Raw genomic sequence first — 25842 nt, 5'->3', positions numbered from 1 at the left:
GATTTAGTACAACGGTGAAGATACCAGTTTTGTGAATGTTTTCAGCTACAAATAAGCAATTTAATTTATATAATCAAATGGATAAAAAACAAATACTCCATAATGAGAACATATTTTCTATCCCCAATGATTCTATGGTCTATAAAGTATATACAGGGACGCCTGGGTGGCTCAGCAGTTGAGCGCCTGCCTTCGGCCCAGGGCGTGATCCTGGAGACCTAGGATCAAGTCCCACATCGGGCTCCCTGCATGAAGCCTGCTTCTTCCTCTGCCTATGTCTCTGCCTGCCTCTCTCTGTCTCTCATGAATAAATAAATAAAATATTTTTAAAAAAGTATATACAAAGACAGATGTTAATTAATGAGAATGTTATCAGTTTTATCTTAGAAGTATTACACAAGTATTAAACTCAACTGGCAAGGAAGTATAGATAGTTCTATTTATGTTGAATATTTTCGATTTCTATGTGTATGACCTTATTTCTTTTACAACAAGACACATGTATGAGAAAATGGCTACTCAATTGGTTCCTGCCACTAATTCAACTGCTTGATCACAAAGAGTAGCTATACACAGAAATAATTCTCCTTTTTTAATGCCCAATTAAAGAAAATTTAGGGCCCTCAAAAGAAATTTCTTTTTATAAGACTCAGACACCCCTGTAACGGAATTTTTAAAAACCATTAAGGACTTCTGTTTCTGGTGATGGAGGCCTAAGTAATTCAAATCAACGACCTTATAGAAGAAAACTGAAAATGTTGAATAAAATATGTAAAACATCTTCCCAAAGATAACTTGTTATGTAAAACACAACTTCTGGAAAGTTATAAAGAATTGCTAAATCAAGATCTAGGAAGAAGGTAAAAAGCCAAACAGGCACTCAAAACTAGTGGACTTTGCCCTATGGACATCTGCTGACCCCAAAGAAAGAGTTGAGATACAGAAGCATGGTTTTTGGAACCTAGAGGAAAAGGAGTATAAATGTTATAGCCCAAGGCCTAGTAAGTGATATAAAAATGCATGCATTTATAGCCTTGTACTTCCATAAGGTATTTTTAAAAACAAGTAGAACTTTGTACACAAAAAATCCTGCATATATTCAGTTTTAAAAACCTTTTAAAATAGGTTCCTTAAGAATTGAAACACACAAAATTTAAAAAAAAACTAGAATAAGTGAATACAGATTTCTTAGCACTAATGATCAAATAACTGTCCCCAGCTACTATACTGAAATGTGTGATGATGACGAAACCAGCCTCTAAGCATCTTTTACAATAAAACTAAATAAACTAAATAGAAAACAATGATACATTTGGTTAGATTTTAGTTTTATTCAAATTGTTCAAAGAATAAAGACAAAAGAGGCAGAACAGGCCATTATTCGTTTACAAATCAATTCTACTTACATCATTAGACTTGCATTTTTCCTTGTGAGAATATATAGTCCACTCAAAAAGCATATTTACTGGTTTGGTCAAAAGCCCAGAGGCCTCATTTCCTGACCAAAAGATTTCAAGAAGAATTGCCTTTCCTGTTATTTTCAGACTCTGAGAATCTGACCAGTCATACAACCTAATGAAAATATGAATCAAAGTATATCTTTAATGCCAACTTGGTCACTATTGTTGTTAGGCATAATATCTCTTGCCATAATACAAAAAGAGCCAGTGGTTTCTAGATATAGAAGAGGCATCATATATAAAGATTATAACTTACAGTTAAAAAAAGAAAATATAAACAATGGCCACAATTCAATATAATGACCAACAAATACGAACAGTAATCTAACTATGTTTTAGAGCATACACAAAACTTATCATGGATATTACAGATTCAATGTTTAAAAACCTAGTAGAAAAAAACAATAACAAACCTGATGGAACTTTTACTTAAGGATTCAATTACTTAAGAATTAAGAAAAAACATAAGCCCTGAAAAATAGAACCAAATCCTACTTATCTAAATGTCTAAGTTAGTGAAAAACAAATATGTGAACTAAAGAGAAAGAACATAAAAAACTTTACTGCTAAAAAACAAAAAAAACATTACTGCTACTGAAGAACTATGCATGCAATTGTCTTTTAAAAACAATCTAAACTAGAAAACAAAGTGACTCTTTAAAAGTATGTACATGAATTAGAAAAATGGTATATAAAACAATATAAACATAAAAAATTTTTTCTTTGTGATTAAACTTACTTTTGGCTCAGATGTCGCACTTCACTTTCCACCAAATTAAAGAAAAATTTGAGCAGGGTCAGGTAGAGCACCTTCGTACCAATAATATTTTTTGAAATTTGATGGCAAAAACTTTCATTGTAAAGACAAGACCTGAAAAACATACACCCAGTAATTTGTGACATACAAGCAATTCAATGAATACTCTGTGGACAAAGTAATTCTTTTTTTGTATAGAATCCGAATGAAATTTCCTTCAACAAAATATAAAGTTAATCAACAAAATTTTATCAATATGTTCTCTTCCTTTAAAAAGTAACCCATGTCAAATATCTCAGGACATTTAGTTTTTAGTAATACAGATCTAATTTCTCTATTCTTCACTGATTGTAAAGATTAATAACCTAATGGTACTCTCTTCATTCTTTATTTTACTGACAAAGAACAAAAAATTATGCTTTCAATTCAGATGACCACCTACACTCTCATTTTATAAATACTTTTTACAGTCCTCTTCTTATGCAAGAGTTTTTGTTATTATTTAGTAAAATGAAAGTCATTTAGGGCTGTGTGTGTGTGTGTGTATGTGTGTGAGAGAGAGGGGAGGGGTGAGAGCAAGCACTGTGGGGTGGGGACAGAGGGAAAGGGAGAGAGAATTCCAAACAGGCTCCACACCCAGCACAGAGCCCGATGTGGGGCTCTATCTCATGACAGAGACCTTGACCTGAGCCTAAATCAAGAGTTGGATGCTTAACAGAATGAGCCACCCAGCCCCCCCACCCCAATTAGGGCTGTTTTCTAATAGTTTAAAAATATTTATTTTCTTTCTATCTACTATAGCAGTCCTCCAAAAGAACTTTTGGTGATAATGGATATGTTCTACTGAACATGTGAAATGTGGACTGTGCAACTGAGGATTTGAATTTTTAATTTTTTAATCTTAAATTTAAACGTAGTCACATGTGGCTACTGGCTACTGGGCTGGAGAGCAAAATTGTGTGTGTGTGTGTGTGTGTGTGTGTGTGTGTGTGTGTGTTTTTTAAAGAGAACATACAGGGCAGCCCAGGTGGCTCATGGTTTAGCGCCACCTTCAGCCCAGGGTGTGATCCTGGAGACCCAGGATTGAGTCCCACATCAGGCTTCCTGCATGGAGCCTGTTTCTCCTTCTGCCTGTGTCTCTGCCTCTCTCTCTCTCAGTGTCTCTCATGAATAAATAAAATCTTAAAAAATAAATAAATAAATAAATAAATAAAGAGAACATACAATTACTCAGAAATCAGACTAAAAAAGAAATTCTAGGTAACAATACTTACTATAGTAATCTTCCAACTTTATTATTATATACACAATGTACTTGCAACTTTCTACCTCTGTCTCCACCTTTCCCACCTTCTTTTTGAATTTTTTTTTAAAATTTTTATTTATTTATGATAGTCACACACAGAGAGAGAGAGAGAGGCAGAGACACAGGCAGAGGGAGAAGCAGGCTCCATGCACCGGGAGCCCGACGTGGGATTCGATCCTGGGTCTCCAGGATCGCGCCCTGGGCCAAAGGCAGGCGCCAAACCGCTGCGCCACCCAGGGATCCCTCCCACCTTCTTTTTGAATACCACATTGTTTGGTGAGGAAGGTTCTTAATGACTATTATATTTAACAATATTTATTTTTTAATGTTTTTCAGGATGATTTGAAGGTTATCTAGGTAATTTGGTGGGGACAGGCGATTTGGGGACCCTGCTCTTCCGCCATCTTGCCCCTCCCCCCCTTTTAATGTTTTTAATTCTTTTTTATTTATGATAGTCACACACAGAGAGAGAGAGAGAGAGAGAGAGAGAGGCAGAGACACAGGCAGAGGGAGAAGCAGGCTCCATGCACTGGGAGCCCGACGTGGGATTCGATCCCGGGTCTCCAGGATCGCGCCCTGGGCCAAAGCAGGCGCCAAACCGCTGCGCCACCCAGGGATCCCTATTTAACAATATTTAATACTCAAATCTCTCCTAGAAGATTCTCCACATCTATATAATTAGTCTATCTGAAAACTGCCAGAGATGGATCTTTCATTTTTTCTTTTTAAACATATATTGTAACAGTGCACCTGGGTAGCTCAGTTGGTTAAGCAACTGCCTTCGGTTCGGGTCATGACCTCAGGGTACTGAGACTGGCCCCATATGGGGCTCCCTGCTCAGCTGAGAGTCTGCTTTTCCTTCTCCCTTTACCCCTCCTCCCTGCTTGTGCAGACTCTCTGTCTCCCAAATAGAAAAAATCTTAAAAATATATGTATATGTTTAATAGTAGACTAATATTATCTATCTCATCTATATGCCCACCACTTCCCTTAACACCTGACTCCCAGTGAAACCAATTTTTTTGAAATGAAATCTGTGTATTTCTGTTTATTAAAAAGTCTACTTTTAATTCTACCTCCTGTTGCATCAATGAATTCATCCAAACATTTATTAAGCATTTATTACATTCCAGATATTATATTAAGCATTAAGGACAGAGATATTTAAAACTGAGCATCTAAGTGAAGAGATGGAAAAACATTTATCATACAAAAGAAGTGAAAAGAAAGCTGGGGTAGTAAAACTTAGACAAAACAGACTTTAAAACAAAGACTATATAACAAGAGACAAAAGATATAATCATAAAGGAGATAATCCAAGAAAAATATTTAACAATTAGAAGTATTTATGCACCCAATATGGAAGCCCCCAAATACATTAAGCAACTATTAAACAGACACAAAGCAAGAAATTCAGAGTAATGCAGTAATCATAGGGGACTTTAACATCTCACATAGAGCACTGGATAGATGAGACAGAAAATCAGCAAGGAAATAGTGTCACTGAATGTCACTGAATGACACATTGGCTCAGATGGATCTAACAGATACATTCAGAACGCTCCATCCAAAACCGTTGAAATATCCCTTCTTCTCAAATGTACATAGAAATTCTGCAGAACAGATCACATATAAGGCTAGAGAACAAGTCTCAACAAATTCAAAAAGACTGAAGTGTTATCACGCATCTTTTCCAACCACACAGTAGGAATCTAGAAATTAACCACAAAAAGAAATCTGGAAACAACACAAATACATGTAGGTTAAATAACATGCTACTGAACAACGAATAGGTCAACCAAAAAACTAAAGGGGAAACAAAAAAATACATGGAGACAAATGAAAATGAAAATACAATGGTCCAAAATCTTTGGGAGATAGCAAAAGCTGTTCTGAGATTATAGCAATACAGTCTCAAAGAGAGCTCTCAAATAAACAGCTTAACCTTACACCTAAGGAGCTAGAAAAAGAACAAACAAAGCCTAAAACCAGCAGAAGGAAGGAAATAATAAAGATTAGAGCAGAAATAAATGAAATAGAGACTAAAAATCCAACAGAACAGTTAAATGAAACCAGGAGATGGTTCTTTGAAAAGATGAACAAAACTGGAAAAACCTTTAGCTAGATTCAGTTAAAATTGAGAGAAAATAAATAAATAAACAAACAAGTAAATAAAATTGAGAGAGAGGACTTAATTTCAGAAATGAGAGAAGAAATAATAATTGACAGCACAGAAACAGAATATAAGGAAATATGAAAAATTATATGCCAACAAATTGGACAACCTAAAAGAAATGGATAAATTCCTAAAATACACAACCTTGCAAAAACTGAATCAGAAAGAACTAGAAAATCTGAACAGAATGATTTCTAGCAGTGAAATTGAAGCAGTATTAAAAAATCTCCCAACAAACAAGTCCAGGACCAGATTATTTCCCAAGTAAATTCTGCCAAACTTTTAAAGAGGATTCAAAACTTCCTCTTCTCAAACTATTCCAGAACTTAGAAGAGGAAGGAAGGCTTCCAAATTCATTGTGAGGCCAGCATCACCTTGATACCAAAACTGGATTAAGACGTCATACACAAAAAAGAAAACTACAGGTCAATAAGTGATGAATATAGATGCAAAAATTCTCCAAATATGAGCAAACCAAATCTAACAATACATTAAAAAAACAATTCGCCATGATCAAGTGGGATTTATTTCCAGGATGCAAGAGTGGTTCAATTTTCACAAATCAATCAACATGATACATCACATCAATAAGAGAAAGGATAAAAATCATTTGATTATTTCAATAGATGCAGAAAAAGCATTTCACAGATTACAATATCTATTCATGAAAAAACCTCTCAACAAAGTAGATTTAGAGGGAGCATACCTTAACATAATAAAGGCCATTTATGAAAAACCCAGAGCTAACATCGTCCTTAATGGTAAAAAACGGACAGCTTTACCTCTATGATCAAGAACAAGGATGTCCTCTCTCACCACTTTTATACAACATAGTACTGTAAGTCCCAGTCACTGTACTCAAGCTACAAAGAACTAAAAGGCATCCAAATTTGAGAGGCAGAAGTAAAACTTTCACTGTTTATAGATAACATGATAGTGTGTATATATATAGAAAAACTACACCAAAAAACTACTAGAACTGATGAATGAATTCAGTCAAATCACAGGATACAAAATCAATATACAAAGATGTTTTATTTCTATACATTAAGAAAACAATTCCATTTAAAAATGCACCAAAAAGAATAAAATTACAGGAATACATTTAACTAAGGAAGTGAAAGACCTGTACTTCAAAAACTTTAAAACATTGATGAAAGATATTGAAGAAGACACAAAGAAATGGAAAGATATTCCATGCCCAGGCATTGGGAGAACCAGTATTGTTAAAATATCCATACTATTCAAAGCAATCTACAGATTTAACACAATCCCTAGGAGAATATAAAGTTTTCCTAAAACTAGAAAAAAATAATGCTGAAATTTACAGAAACACAGAAGACCTCAAATAGCCATAGCATAAGAAGAATAAAACTGGAGGTTTCACAGGACGCCTTACTGGCCCAGTCAGTCAAGTGTCCAGCTCTTGGTTTTGGTCAGGTCATGATCTCCAGGTTATGAGATTAACCTCTGCACTGGGCTCCATGCTCAGCACAGAGCTGCTTGAGATTCTCCCCCGCTTCCCTATGCCCCCCGCCCCCACTTGCATGCTCTTTTTCTAAATAAGTAAAATCTTAAAAAAAAACACTGGAGGTATCTCAGTACTAGATTTCAAGGTTTATTACAAAGTTGTAGTAATCAAAACAGTATGGATACAAAGACACATAGGTCAATGGAACAGAGTAGAAAGTTCAGAAATAAACCCATTATTACACAGTCACTTAATCCACTGTAAAGAAGGCAAGAATATATGAGAAGACAATCTCTTCAACAACGGTGCTGGGAAAAGTGGACAGCTATATGCAAAAGAATGAAACAGGACCACTTTCTTACACCATACACACACAAAAAAACAAAATGGGCTAAATGTGAGACCTGAAACCATAAAATTCCTAGAAGAAACCATAAAATTCCTAGAAGAAAACACAGGCAGTAATCTCTAACATCAGCTGCAGAAACATTTTTCTAGGTATGTCTGCTAAGGTAAGAAAAACAAAAACAAAATTAAACTATGGGAATTGCATCAAAATAAATGAAAAGACAAACAATGGGAGAAGATATATGAAAATGATGTATATAATAAGAGGTAAATATCCGAAGTATATTAAGATTTTTTTTTTAAGACTTTATTTATTTATTCATGAGAGACAGAGAGAGAGGCAGAGACACAGGCAGGGGGAGAAACAGGCTCCATGCAGGGAGCCTGACGTGGGACTTGATCCCAGGTCTCCAGGATCATGCCCTGGGCTGAAGATGGCGCTAAACCGCTGAGCCACCAGGGCTGACCAAGTATATCAAGAATTTATGGAACACCACCCAAAAACCAAATAATCCAATTAAAAATGGGCAGAAAATGGAGTGCATGGGTGGCTCAGGCAGTTAAGCATCTGCCTTTGGCTCAAGCCATGATCTCCGGGTTCTGGGATTGAGCCTCACATTGGGCTCCCTGCTCAGCACCCCCCCTCCCCCGTTACCCACTCGTGCTTGCTTTCTCTAATGTGCTCTCAAATGAACAAGAAATTAAAAAAAAAAAAAGGGCAGATGATATGAAAAGACATTTCTCCAAAGAGGACATGCAGATGGCCAGAGATGTATGAAAAGATGCTCAACATCACTAATCATCAGAGAAATGCAAATCAAAACTACAATGAGATTATCATTTCACATCTAACAGAATGGTCAAAATCAGAAACACATGAATCAAGTTTGGCAAGAACACAGAGAAAAAGGAACCCTCGTGCAACTGGTGGTAATGCAAGCTGGTACAGCCACTGTGGAAAATAGTAGGGAGGCTCTTCAAAAAATTTTAAAAATGAAAAATTATGATCCAGTAGTCTGCTACTGGGCATTTGCCCAAGGGAAATGAAAACACTAACTGGAAAAGATATATGCACTGTGTTTACTGCAGCATTATTTATAATAGCCATGGTATGGAAGCAACCCAAGTACGCATTTAGACATGAATGAATAAAGATGTGGTAGATATAAAGGAATATTACTCAGCCATAAAAAAACATAAAATCTTGCCATTTGCAACAATATGGATGAACCTAGAGGGTATAATGCTAAGTGAAATAAATCAGTCAGAGAAAGCCAAATACCACATATAAACTAACAAAGGAAAAAAGATACAAATAAAAGAAACCAAACTTAAATATAGAGAACTAACTGGTCATTGCCAGAGGGGAGGAAGATGGGTGGATGTCAAAAATTGATGATGGGAATTAATGCTTACACTCATCATGATGAACAATGAGTACTATGAAGAACTGCTGAATCTTTATATTGTTATATCTGAAACTAATAGAACCTTGTATGTTAATCAAAATTTAAAAAAGCTTAAAAAATTGAGCACTTTTGAGAAAGTAAGAAGTTGATGTGAGTGACAAACTTAACTGAAAGGGCAAAATTTTTGTACTGGCATAAGTTACAAGTTAATTAGGAGTTGGCCAAATATTCGTGGGGTGCAGAATGGAGGTATATTTAGGCAGAGAAAACATAAAAGCAAAGAAATAGGAAATGAAAAAGAGTTCAGTCACCGGGCCCTTTTGGGAAAATAATGAAGATGGGAAGGAGACACAGCATGTAAATCACGAAAGGTCTTACATGTTTTACTAAGGAGTTTCAGGGGTCTCTTATACATGATATGTAAGTTAACTGAAAATGGTCATCTGGAAAATGACACATCACTTTGGAAAGAGTATCCTGAGGTACTTTGGAAGATAAAGGGAAAAAAAGTAGAATCAAGATCAATAAAGCAGGTATTGCAATAGTTTAATAAGAAGCAATGAGGGCTTTTAAATAATGGTGATGATAGTAAAGAAAAGAAGCAGATTCAGAAATTAGGAAGCACATCAGCACCATACCCCATATATCCTCACATTCGATACCAGTGCTGGGCTAGTACTGTTGTGTTAGAAATTGTGTTTATATCTCAGTCACCTTCAAAAGTGAAGGAAATGTTTTTTATTTATCTTTTTATCCCCAGAGTGTAGCATAGTGCCTGGCTCCCAATAAGTACTCAATAAACATTTGTTGAAAGAATGAATAAATGCACGCTACCCAGATGATTATCTCACTTCAAATATATCACAACCAAGACAGAAAATGAATCTTTATCATCTCAAAGAGATAAGCAGAGTTCAAGCCTTTTCCTAGCTAGTCAAATATCCTTTCTCTCACTACTATGGAGCCCTAAAACTGAAAACTTGGATAAAAACAAAGTACTTTCTAGACAAAGGCAGGCTGAATCAGATACATGCAGCTATCAGAGAAGAAAAACAATTTGTGATTTTGGTAGAAGAGAAATAAAAGGATTTCCAGAGAAACATTTTCAAGACAAAGGAAAAATCTAGGAAGATGACATGCAGAGACATGAAAGGGATGACTAGGAAATAGCTTCAAAATTCAGATTTCTAGCTGAAAAAAATGTAACAAAAAACACCAGAAGAGATAATGTATACAAGTGTTTATTCTTTGATTATCAAAATTTGATAACCATATTCAATAAATTTTAATTAGATTTTAAAATAATACGTACACATATTGTTAAATAAAAACAATAAGAAATGAAAACAATGATTTGGCTTTCCTGTTTCATGTATTCATTAATTTAAAAAAATTTTTTTTTGCAAAATAAACTAAATGACAAACATGACCAATCTAGACTTAGTCCTTTCATTTTTTATTTTTTTATTTTCATATTCTATTTTTTTGGGGGGGGGGGTAGAGAGAGATAATGTGCAAGTAGAGAGAGGGAGAGTGTGAATCCCAAGCTGGCTCCATGCCCAGCATGGCACCCAACATGGGGCTCAATCTCATGACCCTGAGATCATGATCCAAGGTGAAATCGAAAGTCAGATGCTTAACTGACTGAGCCACACAGGTGCCCCTAGATTTGGCCCTTTTGTAAGAGGTTTACAATAAATATAATACACAAACATAAACACTTTTTTTCAAAAGTAAAATTTACTTATTTCATTTGTATCTAAAACATAACACAGCACAATTATGAGATAAAATTTAGTATCCTCACATGTCAAATTCCTTACCTGATAAGCACTTCTATTAGAGACCATGCTCCTTTCATACAAGTTGGACACTGAAACAGCTCTAGGTAATATCGCGACATGGCTGGAGACTTCCAAGGAGGATGTAGGTGAAGGAGAGCTGACAATATATGAAAGTATCGGCCAGAAAATGTATCTATGTTATCCTATTATTTAAAAATAAATAAATAATTATAACTAAAAGTACACTTTCACCAGTTAATTCAGTCTAAAACTATAATAACTCTGACCTACCTTTCTTGCCAAATATATGTGTTTGGACAAAAGAAATCAATTGGAAGTTATAATATTTGGCTAGTGAAATACTACAACTGAGAAAGGCACATTCTTTTTTTTTTTAATTATTTTATTTTTTATTTTATTTACGATAGTCATAGAGAGAGAGAGAGAGAGAGAGAGAGAGAGAGAGAGAGAGGCAGAGACACAGGCAGAGGGAGAAGCAGGCTCCATGCACCAGGAGCCCGATGTGGGATTCAATCCCGGGTCTCCAGGATCGCGCCCTGGGCCAAAGGCAGGCGCCAAACCGCTGCGCCACCCAGGGATCCCAGAAAGGCACATTCTAAAGACATTGGGTAATCCCAGCTATTGAGACTACTAAGAAATGTTCATTTTACTTTTCATGATTATAGGGAGATTAAGAGTTCCCAGATGTGATCTGAAAGGAATTAAAGGTATGAAGCTCTTCATGTTATCACCAACATTAGTCTGACACAGCTAACACCTGTTATTTCTTCAGATTGGCACTGTGATGAAGAACATAATTAGAAAGCTACCTTTGAAAAGCTGTTCTCAGTTTTCACAGTTTAAGGAATATGTTTATTATCTTTGTGTACTGTGAATAAAAATGATTATTATCACTGTATAAATGGCTTTCTAGATCACTGTTACCAGATTTTTATGTTAGATACTTCACTGCCACAGAAAAAATTCAGATAAATTTTTCCCCAAGATAAAATTATCTTGGAGATTCTAAGAAAATAAATTAAATCACTCAGAGTAGTACCTAGAATATAGTTTAAAAATAGGAATGGGCATCTCAGGTGCCCTCACTGGGACCCACCAAAGAGAGTTGATGTCCAGTCCTATAATCCTTATGGGGGGAGATCGACAGTCCTACCTGGATACACACAGGAAAACAGGCCTTCACAAAAGTGCAATCTCTTAGGTCCATGATGGGGTTATTCAGAATGAACACCCAATGGAGATAGACTCTTCTCCCCTCTGCACCTTCTTCTGCATCAACTGCCCTGAAGCTGTATCTTCCTCCTCCAGAATAGAATATACTTCTCCACTCTAATCTAGGGTCTGAGGGATTGCAGAATGACTCAATTTCTTTGGTGCATTTATAAAATAGTTCACTTGGTGATGACAAGGAAGATCCCCGACAGTACTGCCCTGTTTTTTCTGACATCCTGTACCAGGTAATTGTGTTTTTTTAAGTCTTATAATATATAATCGGCATAATTTCACCTCCTCAATTTGGACGAATTCTGGGACATAACCAAGATCAGACTAGATCTCCATGAACTCACCCAAGGCAAATAACCCTTGTGAGATGACCCTACAGCACTCAACGCTTTCTTTTGTGACAACCAGTCCTTGCTGTTTAACTTAAAATTTCTGTAACTCCATTAAGATTCCGTTTTGTCTCTCATTGTGAGGTCAGTTCTATATGACCGTTATCTAATAAAGTGTGATTTTTTAGTAAATGTTTTATAGTAACTCCAAATACAAAATATACCATAAGTAAATAAATAAAAGAAATAAACTGTAATAAATGGGTACTGCATTTCTATTAAAATGACGGAAAAATACTGAAAAGAGAAAATAAGCTGTAAATATACAAAAAATGAGAATGTTCACATTTTAACATTCTCTCAAGAATTATAAACCCTTAAGTCTGTTCTCACCTGTAGAATGTTCTCTAGTAGAGCATGAAGAAGGCATACAGGAGGGATATAATGTGCTTGTAAAGAGGAAAGTTCTTCAATTGCTTCTTTAAAAAACTGTCCTTCTATGAGACTTTCAATTAAATTTAATAGACCCCTGGGAAATTCAGCATTTTTAACCTAAAAAAAAAAAAGAAAAAGAAAAAAAGATTCTACGGCTCAAAGAAGAAAAAATTCTGGGAGCAAATCTTGAATTAATAAGGACACTTAAAATTTTCTTATCTGTAAAATGAAGATAATTCCTGTCTTCACAACTTCACGATTGTTACGTGGTTAACAAAAAGATTATCTTACATTACTGTTCTGTAACTATAAGGTGCTACAAAATATACATTATTAGTTGATTTATTATTCTCTGTTGCCTTAAATAGTAAGGGGAAATATCACTAAAAGAAAATTTTAAAAGACATTTGCAAAGTATAGCTGATCATGAGGAAACTTCAGGGAGATCTATAGTTCTTTAGGGGCAAAATTATGTTTTAGTCTTTTTTTTTTTTCTTTTAAACTTAAAAGCAAACTATATCCATTAAGATATACTATACTAAATATATTAAGATATTATCAAGCACAGTATTTGCAAAAGGTTACAACTGCTATAGTGTCACAGAATCACTCTGAGGATGCACATTAACATAACTCATGAAATACATTCCCCTTGGTCAAAATGTTTTGAACAGTAAAAATAACTAAACTGAATTAGTGGAGAATCAAAAATACTCTGAAAGACTACATGAAATAAATTCTAAAGAAATGAATAATGATATAAAGGAAATAATACACTTTTAAAATATTATATTGAAAATTTAATCCAGAAGTAATTGTGAAAGCCATGGAATGTGATAACAGTGGTACATAACTCCTCTATGATGAGCACAAGTTTTTAATTCTTATCAGTTTGCACTACCATATATAATTTTTCTGGAGCTTTGATGAAATAGTTTTCTTTTTCATTTCTGATTAGAGAAAGTGCATTTCAAATTTGATAGGAAGCTTTGTTATACAGACAACATATTCCTTTATATCAAAGTAACTAAAAACATCAAAACACAAAGCTTATTTTTTCACTCCATCACCACCCTACTCCAAGCCTCTTACCTCGATGTTGTACACTGGTTGTTTATCTATTCTAATGCAGCTGTATCTGATAGCCTACAAAACAGCAACCATATTACCAAAATTAAGCATCTTTTTAGATAGAAAAACACATTTCAGTATATAAAAAATAAAACCGTGGGCAAACTTACACAATAGACTCAGGAGCACTTTAATAGCTGTAATTGATCGGATACTGATACACATTTACTCAGACTAGTATCTTCCATCATTTTTTAAAAAATATTTTATTCATTTATTCATGAGACAGAGAGAAAGAGAGGCAGAGACACAGGCAGAGGGAGAAGCAGGCTCCATTATAAGGAGCCCGACGTGGGACTCGATCTCGGGACTCCAGGATCATGCCCTAGACTGAAGGCAGGAGACAAACCCCTGAGCCACCCAGGGATCCCCCTCATCCATCATTTAAAATAGCAGTCTCATGAGTGAACATTCTCTATTCTTTCTAAAAAATGCAGTCATATTCACTTTGAAGACCTGAAGAGGTCTACTGTCCTTAGTATTTTAATAATTAGAAATATAAATGAGAATATTTTGTATAAAAGTCCAAAGGAAAAAAAAATGTAGTCATGTTTCCTATATAGTAACATATGCATATGTAGTCTTCCTGTATCATTTTTTAAAAAAGATTTTATTTATTTATTCATGAGATACACACACACACACAGAGAGAGAGAGAGAGAGAGAGAGAGAGAGAGAGAGAGAGGCAGAGACACAGGCAGAGGGAGATGCAGGCTCCATGCAGGGAGCCTGACGTGGGACTCAATTGGGGGTCTCCAGGATCACGCCCTGGGCTGAAGGCGGCGCTAAACCGCTGAGGCACCAGGGCTGCCCATTCCTGTATCATCTTAATACACCTGGAATTATATATTTGTTTAAAGGATTATACTGGAGAAATACTTGTAACCAACATAAAAAGAGATATTGTTCTCATTATATATGGAGTTCTAGATACAATGATATAAAATAACCTAACGAAAACTGAAAAAGAATATAAGTAAGCAGGTGACAGAGACAGATATACACAAATGGCAAGTAAAGGTAAAAAATATGCTCAAACTTGCTACTGCCAAAGAAACACAAATTAGAACAATGATAAAGCTTTGGCGTCCACCTAGAATGTAGAAGTGAACACCCATAACCCCCTGAGTAAGGGAACAGGAAAACAAAATATTTATCACTGGAGAAAGAAAAGATCATGGTCCCAGATCATTAGCAATTCTCTACCACTGGGGGCAGGCAAGATCACCGAGAAGATCCTCCCCGCCCCCCAACTCTGAAGGGTTGCTTAATACTAAGGCTGAGCCAGGAAAACAGAAAAGGGCTTCATTCTCTTATCAGGCTAGCAAGCATTTTACTTTTTAATTTTTTATTCTTTTTTTAGAGAGGAAGACAGAGCAAGAGAGAAAAGGGGCCAAGCAAGGTAAAGAGAACAATCTTAAGCAGGCTCCATTGAACATGGAGCTGGACACTGGGCTAGATCTCAGAACCCAAAGATCACGGTCTATAAACATCTAATTTATCCGTAGCTTCACTGAGCTATAAATGGCAGAGAATTCAGCATATTTATTAAATGTACAAATACATTACTGTTCATAATAAATTAATAAACTGAGAAAATGTTAAGACACATTAAAGATAATGAGTCATAACTATTATTATTGTATTTTGGTTCTATTAGAAAAGGATAGGAAACTATAGAAAATTTTAGTATGTCAAGCTCTACCTGAGCTCTGTATATGTGCTTCCTTAAGTCATTTTTTATTTCAGCAATATCCACATCTGTCTCGACATCCTTGGTTTTTGATTCTTTGGCATGATCAGCAAAAACAGAATTCTTCATTTCTTTCTGCATACATGTGAAAGTACTTTAGACAGTGCATTAAAGACATCATCACAAAGGTTAAGTACCATAAAAAACAAGAGAATACAAGAAGAACACATTCATGCAGCATTGTCAACAACAAAGATCCTTACAATCATATTTTATAAAAATTACACAATGTATTAAACTCAACAGCAAAGAAACAAACAATCCAATCATGAAATGGGCAAAAGATATGAACAGAAATTTTCACTAAAGAAGACATACACATGGCCAACAAGCACATGAGAAAATGCTCTGCATCGCCTGCCATCAGGGAAATACAAATCAAAACCACCTCACACCAGTGAGAATGGGAAAATTAAGACAGGAAACAACTGTTGGAGAGGATGTGGAGAAGGGGGAACCCTCTTGCACTGTTGGTGGGAATGTGAACTGGTGCAGCCACTCTGGAAAACTGTGTGGAGGTTCCTCAAAGAGTTAAAAATAGAACGGCCCTACGACTCTGCAATTGCCCTGCTGGGGATTTACCCCAAAGATACAGATGTAGTGAAACGCCGGGACACCTGCACCCCGATGTTTCTAGCAGCCATGTCCACAATAGCCAAACTGTGGAAGGAGCCTCGGTGTCCATCGAAAGATGAATGGATAAAGAAGATGTGGTTTATGTATACAATGGAATATTACTCAGCCATTAGAAACGACAAATACCCACCATTTGCTTCGATGTGGATGGAACTGGAGGGTATTATGCTGAGTGAAATAAGTCAATTGGAGAAGGACAAACATTATATGGTCTCATTCATTTGGGGAATATAAAAATTAGTGAAAGGGAATAAAGGGGAAAGGAGAGAAAATGAGTGAAAATATGAGTGAGGGTGACAAAAACATGAGAGACACCTAACTCGGAAATGAACAAGGGGTGGTTGAAGGGGAGGTGGGCAGGGGGTTGGGGTGACTGGGTGATGGGCACTGAGGGGGCACTTGGGGGGATGAGCACTGGGTGTTATGGTAAATGTTGGCAAATTGAACTCCAATAAAAAAAAATTAAAAAAAATTACACAATGAAATAAAAAGTTTTTAAAAAAGGTAAACATTTTAATTTGCAGTTTTACCTGGGTAGTTTTCCTTTTAACCTGTTCCCAATCTTTGGTGGGAATGAAGTATTCCCAACCCCTTTGTTGCCATAGTCACATATAACACAATTCATTATTTATCTTTATCTTATTTTTCTGAAGATCCTTCTGAATATATGTATATGAACATGCTGTAGTTTAGATAAAATGAAGTTATACTCTAGAATAATTAACTCAAGAAGGACCTCTTGATTCAAAAGACAAGCTATTAAAAATGATCTGTATTATACCAGGAAAGAGCAAGATAAAAACTAAAATTTAGATTAGAATACATTACCCAAATCATATACACATGTAGTCCTAAGGTATTTTTCATTTTAGAAATTTTAGCTTCTCTGTTTCTTCTTTTTTGAGACATTCAGGCAAAACATAAGATATTTGAATATCCTGATTATTAATTCAAATTTCCTCATGTATGCATGTTAAAAATACTGTCCTTATAAGCCAAAGTTAATTATAACGTTAGTCATGAATACAACAGATCAATTGAAAATAGGTTATATTTGACACATTAAGCATAAATTATGAAAATAAGATTATGTTTATAATATGGAAGCCAAAGAAAATGACCTGTTTAGCTTAGTTTATACAATTTTACCTGATCTCTGTATATGTGCTTTCTTGAGGTACTTCTAATTTTGTTATGTTCGATGTCTTTCCTGGAATCTCTTTCATTTTCTTTTTTGCGTTTTTTCTTCAAAATATAGCTCCTTTGTATATCTTCATCCTTTTTCTTAATTTCCTTCTACAAGTATTTAGACAATTAAATATCAACATAAATGACAGGTTACAAAATCCAAATAAAACTCAAGAGTCTGACTTACAACGTAAGTATACCACATTAAAAAAATAATAGTTTCATATAAGAGGAAATTTCATTCATTGTTAAAGCAGGTATACATTAATAAAACATTTTGGAAAACAGCTGGGCATCACCTATTTCAGTTAAACGTGCACAATCCTTATTATGACCCAGCAAATCCACCCTAAGGAATATACGCTAGAGCAACTCTTGAACATGTGCACCAAGAGTGAAGGAAGAAAATGTTCATGGCACAACGTTCGTACTGCAAAAACCGAGCAATCAAACACAAACCAAGAAAATGGATCCCAAATTTACTTATATCAGTTAAGTAAAATGGTTAAGATATAGCTGTAACTCAATGGATCAATTAAACATTATATACATACTGGTAAAAAAAAAACAAAGAAAAAAAGCAAGTCACAGAACACTATCAACACCACAAACTAGAAAAAGTTCGTTAACAAATTTAAACAATATATTGCTAGAGATAAGTACATAGCTGGCAAAACTGTAACGAAAAGCAAGAAAACAACACAAATGCCAAGATAGAGGGCACCCACGGGTAAGAGGGAGAAAAAGCGGATAGTATGGAAATGACACAGTGGGATCTTAAACTGGTCATGCTGTTTCTTAACCTAGCTGGTACATACATAGCACTCTTTTGTATTCTCTTTCACACTGTGCACGAACACCTTATAAACATTTTTGAACATGTAATTCAGAAGGAACAATTTTATGAATATCATTCTACTTGATAAATTTAGAAAAGTTTTAAAATATAAATTATTTTTCACTTAGGTCTTACCTGAGTTCCACATGTGTGTCTTCTTAAGGCATCTCTCATTTTAACAAATTTTAAACCCTTCCTGGAATCTCTGAGTTTTTCTTTTTTGTGATGTTCAGTCAAAAGAGAACTAACATTAACATCTTCATTGTGGTTTTGGATTTCTTTCTACACACATGTAAGAATACTTCAGTTAGACTGTGGATGAAACACAGCCTTAACACAACCAGTGCAAGTCACAATAGAAAAACCCACTCAGGAAGGTAGGTTTTCTAAAACATATATACAAGATTAACTATATACCAAAGAACCCTTTAAGTTGTATTACATCTTAGTTACATTAAAATGAAGCTGAGAAACGTAGATTTTTAGTTCAGAAAGGTTTATATTATGTTCACATACACATTTCATGTAGGTACTTTCATTAACAGAATTTGGTTATCTTCATTTTATTTTTCCAAATATTTCTAAAAATAATTTTAGATTGTAGATCAAATAGAGTCTTGCCGTGTTAGGTACATCAAATAAAAACACCTCAAAATATCATTTTACAGAACATATAGGTATAATAAAAAACGGAGTAAGGAGTATTAAAACCATATTGTTTATTCATTATATACTTATATATGCATTATGTTTTATATATATTCATTTTTCTTAGTTACAGGTATACAGTATAGTGATTCAATAATTCTTCTATACATTACTCAGTCTCATCATAGTAAGTGTGCTCTTAATCCCCTTTACCTATCTCATCTATCCTCCTCCCACCTCCCCTCTGGTGACCAGTTCTCTAGGTTCAGGAGCCTTTTTTGGTACAATGAAACTTGTTTTAAAAAACAGAAATTTCTACCTCAATTTCATTGTTCTACAATATAAATCGATGTATTTTCATAATTTCCACATCTTTCATGTAATCTCTATTTGATTCTTTTTTTCCATGTTAAAAAAAACCCTAAGTTTATTTTAGCAACTCCATCATTTAATATTCCTTTCTGAATTCTTATATATGGCTTACGATTCATTTTTCTCAAATTAGCTCAAAAAGCCTCATATAAAGACCACATACACATACATGTAGTTCATCATATAAAGCAGTCTTATAAGTCACATTAATATCAACTGTACTTTGGAAAGGCCAGAAAAAATTCCATTAATATTTTAATCTATTATAAAGTGTTACCTAATTTCTCCATATATAATTTAAAGCACTGTTGAGTTTATGAAGTTCCAAACAGCTCTTCAAATTCTCTTTGTAAAATTTTTGATAGGTACACTATAAGCAAAATTTTTAATTTCTTTCTATTCACATTTGAAAATTTTTTAGTTTAGGGGCACCTAGGTGGTGCAGTCAGTTGAGCAACCACTCTCGGTTTTGGTTCTGGTCGTGAGACTGAGCTCCTCGTGGGGCTCCACTCAAGTGGGGAATCTGCTAGTTTCCCTTTCCCTCTGTCCCTGCCCTCCTAGTGCGCCCTCTCTCTCTCACACATAAATAAATAAATTTTTAAAAATTTAGTTTAGGGTAATAATAGGCATATGATTTGGTAAATCAACTAAAGAGTCTGATTTGTTAAGATTTATTTATTTATTTGACAGAGAGAGAGAGTGCACAAGCAGTGGAAGCAGCAGAGGGAGGAGAAGCAGGCTCTCTGCTGAGCAGGGAGCCCAATGAGGGGCTCGATACCAGGGCCCCGGGATCATGACCTCAGCAGAAGGCAGATCCTTAACCAACTGAGCCACTCACGCACTCCAAGAGTCTATTGTATAAAACACAGTAGGAAATTCAGTATAATTAAACATTAGCTATTCTAGCCTTTTTTTGGTTGCTATTTGGGAAGTTTTACATGAGAGCCACATATATGCTTTCTTATTCTACTTTTCATTGCTCCAAGTTCAGTCTTTCTTGTTTTTCTTATTAAATCAAAATAGAATTCATTTGTGTCATTCAAAAAAATTTTGTTTAATATGCAGCAAGATACTAAACTTTAGATCAGGAATCATGACATACATATTGCTGACAGAGAAGAATTCTTTATAAGAAACAGATTTATATTAAACATTCAGGGGAATTTTAAGTAATTCTCGTGTTGAAAACACACTACATATTAGGAACTGTGTGTTTCTATATGCATTATTTCAGTAAGAGTCTCAAAAATAGAGACATAGGGCAGTATCTTGAATAAGCTCAAATCATAGATGATAAAACAGAGACCTGGGTTCAAATACTAGCTCTAATTTCAAAATTTGTCTCATTTCTTCCATATATTTCCTCTCAATTACGTAAGAACCAGAAATGTACATTTTTTGGCCCATAAAAAGTCTTACCTGGGTTCTACACATGGTCTCTTTTAAGGCACCTTTCATTTCAAGAAATCCCATATCTTTCCAGAAATCTTTGTTTTTTTCCTGATTGCCATATTTATGCCAAACAGAATTGCTCTGGGAATCTTCATCATTCTGAATTTCTTCCTGTACATATATATAAATGGTTCAGACAATCAATTAAGCATGATTTCAACAAGTATTTTTTGTTATGTAACTTCACCTAACTGCAAAAGTAGGTAAAAATCCCCTCTTCTAAATCAAAAGCTATTTAGACAGAAGTAAATTCTTTCAAGAAAAATAATTCAAAACAAAGGTCCTATATAATAAAGTGATTTCTGTGTATCCTCAAAAAAAAAAATGCTTTACTGGTCTAATAACAATCAGTTCTTTTCGTGAATAATCATGAATGGAATTATTTTATCCAGTTCCTGTCAGAGTTAAAGGTACAATACAGACTAAAAAAAGGTTTCAGATTATAGATTACTTCTGGTTATTTTTCAGCTTTTTACTGATAAAACTTCTTGTCTGCAAGTCTTCTACACACATAGAGGAAGAGAGGCTTGAGAGATGAATTCACAGCTCTTATTTTACTTGAATAGCAATAAACAATTATTTTCACCTATCTCTAGCTCAAATATTTAAATTTCTCTTGCCAAGAAATCCAAACTGAATTCATAAACCACCTACTAATGATGTTAAAGACACTTGCATATGTACCTATACAAAGAATTCTATAAGTTCAGTAAGATAAAGAGATGGAAGTAAAGAGGAGTTCATGACGTATCCCACAATGTACTTAAAGAAGGGTATTCAGAGATTCACTACCTTTATATAGACAGCAGAGAACCACTGTTCTTTTAGGGAACAATGATGATATAAGCTGAAATACATACGGCCTATGGTATCATCTTTGGTTCCCTATGTAGATATGAGGGTCTTTTAGCAGGCTGCAATCTTCCAATCAAAGAATAATTCCTGCGAGTACCTGACTTTCTTCAGCTACTCAAGAAAGTAAAACTGAAAACTAAGAAAAATGAAGACTTTTCTTCCTTCCTATTCCAGGGATCAAAGAAATACTATGAATGTACAAACAATTTTTGTTAAGGACAACTTGAAGTGGGATATAATTGAGTATCTGGCTTTAAATTTAAACCTGGTTGACAATGAGAGGATAAAATTCTTAAAAACCCAGATCATTAAGAAAGGTCTAAAAGACAGAATGAGTTAATCCCATATAGATTCCAGTAACACAGAATACACAAAAGGGCATGCTATTATCAGTAACAACTAGGTAAGAACATATTTTCTTTTTTTTTTTTAATTTTTATTTATTTATGATAGTCACACACACAGAGAGAGAGAGAGAGGCAGAGACATAGGCAGAGGGAGAAGCAGGCTCCATGCACCGGGAGCCCGACGTGGGATTCGATCCCGGGTCTCCAGATAGCGCCCTGGGCCAAAGGCAGGCGCCAAACCGCTGCGCCACCCAGGGATCCCAGAACATATTGTTTTCTAATCCTGAATATATTAACTTACGTATCCATTGCAGATGTAGATATTGACCTGTGACTTAGAGATGTACTATGCAAACACCCTACATAAATTAACTAATTAAAAACTATAACCTGTGACATTTATTTATTTTTAAGATTTTATTTATTTATTCATGAGAGACACAGAGAGAGAGGCAGAGACACAGGCAGAGGGAGAAGCAGGCTCCATGCAAGGAGCCTGACATGGGACTCAATCCCAGGTCTCCAGGATCACGCCCTGGGCTGAAGGCGGCGCTAAACTGCTGAGCCACCTGGACTGCCCAAATTATGACACTTAGAAGCTTTATAAAATAACCTACCTTTTATAGTTAAATGATCATTGTCTATTTTTTCCAAATCACCCAAGTAATTGACTACTTATAATTAAATATATAGAAATTATTTTACTTATCTGTAAATATTCATTTCTTATTCCTTATTTTATAAATACTTCTTTAGTGACAACTGTGTATAGGCATTGGGTTGTTTGTCTCCTACACGACCTATGAAAAAAGGGCCTTGTCTGCCTCCTAATAATACATTATATAGTGTAATGCTGTGTTCCAAATATATGATCAAATGCCTACTTATACAGTAAATTATTCTATTGTTTAGGAGTAGAGCAGCAGAGTGTGGCAATGATAGTTGGTGTGGCCTCTGATTCAGCTATGTGATAGGGTTTACTATTTTGTACTAAGTATAGATAGACTCTGGTCTCTAGGTCTTATTCCTTGATTCAGCCAAGGCATTTTCCATACAACTTGAATTAATTCATGACACAGGATGCATAATCAGAGAGGTCCAGAGTGTTTTACATGGTTTCTAACTAGTATCTATACCCTAATTCTTAAATGGTATCTCAAGATCTTATGGCTGAGTACAGTTACAGTACTGCTTACAGCACTAGGTATTTTTAACTACCCAGAAACAGACCAGGTGAATATAAAAGATACCTAATAATGACAAAAGAGAGTACAGGAAAGGGGGTTCGATTAGTGAAGTCGTCAATGTTACTGAGTGCTTGACCTTAAATTTTTGGTCTGACACATGGCAGTTGTAGGAGCATGGGCAAATAATTTAACCTGACTGTATCCCATTTTGCCAACTATAAAATGAGGCTATAATACACAGACATAAGAACATGATGTTTAAAATAAGGTTACTTTTTTTCCCCTTGTGGTAGACAGTTTCTTTTAATTTTTTAAAAAGCTAAATACAAAGATATGATTCCTGGTTGAACCATCAGAGGTTAAGGGTATTTAGGAATGCCTGGCTGGCTCTGTCAGGACAGTATGCAACTCTTGATCTTGGGTTTATGAGTTCAAGTCCCGTGTTGGGTGGAGAAAGAAAGGAAGGATGGAGTGATGGAAAGGAAAGGAAAGGAGAAAGGAAAGGAAAATGGAAAAGAAAGATAAATAGATTGATTAAGGGTATATAATGATTAGCAGAGGGCTTGATACACAGTAATTTCTCAATAAATATTAGTCCAGAATAACAGTTGTAGTAGTTCTCAAAACAGCCAAAGATAGTATTAGCATCTATGTTACAAAAGAAGAAATTCAGTCTCATTAAAGGACTCTTAAAACTTATTAGTTATAAATTATTTATTATAATATTATAATCTTATTTATTATAAATCTGGGTCATAGATCAGTTGATCTGCCATAAAATAGTTTATGTTTTTTTCCTATTATTCCTACTGTATTTCTGTAAGACTTTTCTGTGGTTTACTTTTATTTTCTTATGGATGAGTCAAAAAAAGTTTTAAGCATTCCTAAGTATCATCTTTTTGTGAGGCCTTCTGTGGACCAACAATTGAGATACATTAGTCATTTGTTCCTCTTAATTCTTTTACCTTGCTTGATTTTGCCAATGTACAATACACACTAAAGGGTAATAGTTTCCATGTTCTGTTTTCACCACTAAATACTAAGCACCTTGAAGTCTGACATGTGGTCTATTTATTTTGCCTAGTGCACAGCATAGTACCTAGTACATCAAAAGTTTTCAATAAAGATCTATAAACCTGAACTAAAATAGATTACCAAATCTTTTACTTAGTAGCTTTCCAAAAAAGTAAAAGCAGGTTAAAGAAAACTTTTTTTAAACAATTGCTTCTTATTTTAACTCTGTCATTTTACATGGCAACTGTTGGGATACTACAGAATCCATCTAATGAGGACTGATATACTGTATGCCAAAGTGGTAGAAGAAAAGAAAGACATTACGTACGATGAAGCTATTTTCTTCTCAGAAGTGATCACAAAATGCCTTCTTTATATGGAATAAATAGTCACGAACTCCCAGCTGTCTAATCCAGATCTTTTAAAACAATGTATTCTAAAAACAAATGTTAAGTTACGGAGTAACTGCTACTTTTACTTGATATACTATTGCTTATTGCTCCCTTCCAATATTTTAGTAAATGAATCTGAATGCTGTCCAATTATTGCAGTAAAATAAGACTATGGATAAAGCATTTTATATTTTACACTTTATTCATTTCCTTCCATAGAAAAAAGAAAATTCAGGTACTTTTACTAATCTAGTTAAGAATGGCTTTTATTCTATTAATAATTAAACTGTTCAGATAGGTAGATCAGAGAGGATGCTTTTGGTTGCAAGTAAACCGACTCAAAGTAATGTAAATACTATGGATGTGTATTATCTCATAACATGTGGTGATGTGGTCCAGCGCTGAGACAGGTTTCAGGATTGGCTAATCCACCAACTCCAGTATCTCTGCAAGGATCCACATTCTGTCTCTATATTTTGCTATCTACAGGGTTGGTTTCATCTTAAGGCTACTTCTCTTCATGGTCAAAAACTGGCTGCTACTAATAATTTAGATTATATTCTTCCATGTTCACATCTAGCAGGAGCCAAGCTGCCAGTGGCTTTCTTCAGAAGGAAAAAGAAACTTCCCAGAAGCTCTTACATATTACTCTTCATGTCTCACAGATCAGAACCATTTCATATGCCCATTCCAAGACCAAACGTTGTCAAGGACAATGAGATCTGTAGTCCAAGCAGATCCATCTCTTGAAATAAGGTCAAATTTCCAATCTACATTGCTGCTACTCAGTAGGGAAAGGTAATTACAGAATGATATATTATGTCTACTCTTGGAAGACTAAGATATACTTCATAATTTCTCCATTTAACAAAAAATGAGAACTCATGTATGTGCCAGGCTTTATGCAAGATGATTCAGATATAACTATAGAAAAGACAGATATCATCTTGATGACATGGTCCTTTGGTTTAGATGGGGAAAACAGACATTAACTAAGTAATCAGCCAGTTGATTCCTTGAAGACATCATTATAACTGGAATTTGAATAATGAACAGAAGGCTGGCAGGCACAGAGAGTGAGAGGATCGAGGAGAATCTTTTAAGACAGAAAATGTAGCTTTTAAGAAGACTGAGGCAGGAAATAGCTTAGCCTATTTAAGAAAATGGGAGAAGGCAATTTTGTTATAGTATAGTCAAGCACTGAAAAAAATTGAGCAGGACACATCTGAAAGGCAGGACTGACAAGAATTCTGTGGGTAGCTTTTAAGCCACGTTAGAAGTTTAGGATTTTATCCTAAAGGCAATGGGA

At 34.9% G+C, this 25842-nt stretch overlaps 1 protein-coding gene across 1 annotated transcript in view; it reads right to left on the bottom strand.

The window, feature by feature from the left end:
* The window catches only part of SLF1 (SMC5-SMC6 complex localization factor 1), a 77015-nt gene that overhangs the window by 30461 nt on the left and 20712 nt on the right, over positions 1-25842 (bottom strand). Inside the window, exons 6-14 of the mRNA XM_055312904.1 lie at positions 20706-20849; positions 18402-18548; positions 17390-17536; positions 15557-15679; positions 13813-13866; positions 12679-12837; positions 10751-10914; positions 2200-2331; positions 1407-1572 (exon numbers count right to left, since the gene is read on the bottom strand). Coding sequence (XP_055168879.1) covers positions 1407-1572; positions 2200-2331; positions 10751-10914; positions 12679-12837; positions 13813-13866; positions 15557-15679; positions 17390-17536; positions 18402-18548; positions 20706-20849 — 1236 coding nt within the window. The remainder of the gene's footprint in view (positions 1-1406; positions 1573-2199; positions 2332-10750; positions 10915-12678; positions 12838-13812; positions 13867-15556; positions 15680-17389; positions 17537-18401; positions 18549-20705; positions 20850-25842) is intronic.

This window comes from Nyctereutes procyonoides, unplaced genomic scaffold (genome assembly GCF_905146905.1).
Source record: "Nyctereutes procyonoides isolate TBG_1078 unplaced genomic scaffold, NYPRO_anot_genome, whole genome shotgun sequence".
Taxonomy (NCBI): domain Eukaryota; kingdom Metazoa; phylum Chordata; class Mammalia; order Carnivora; family Canidae; genus Nyctereutes; species Nyctereutes procyonoides.
Note: the sequence above shows the minus strand (reverse complement) of the source record. Positions and strands in the feature narration are given on the sequence as shown.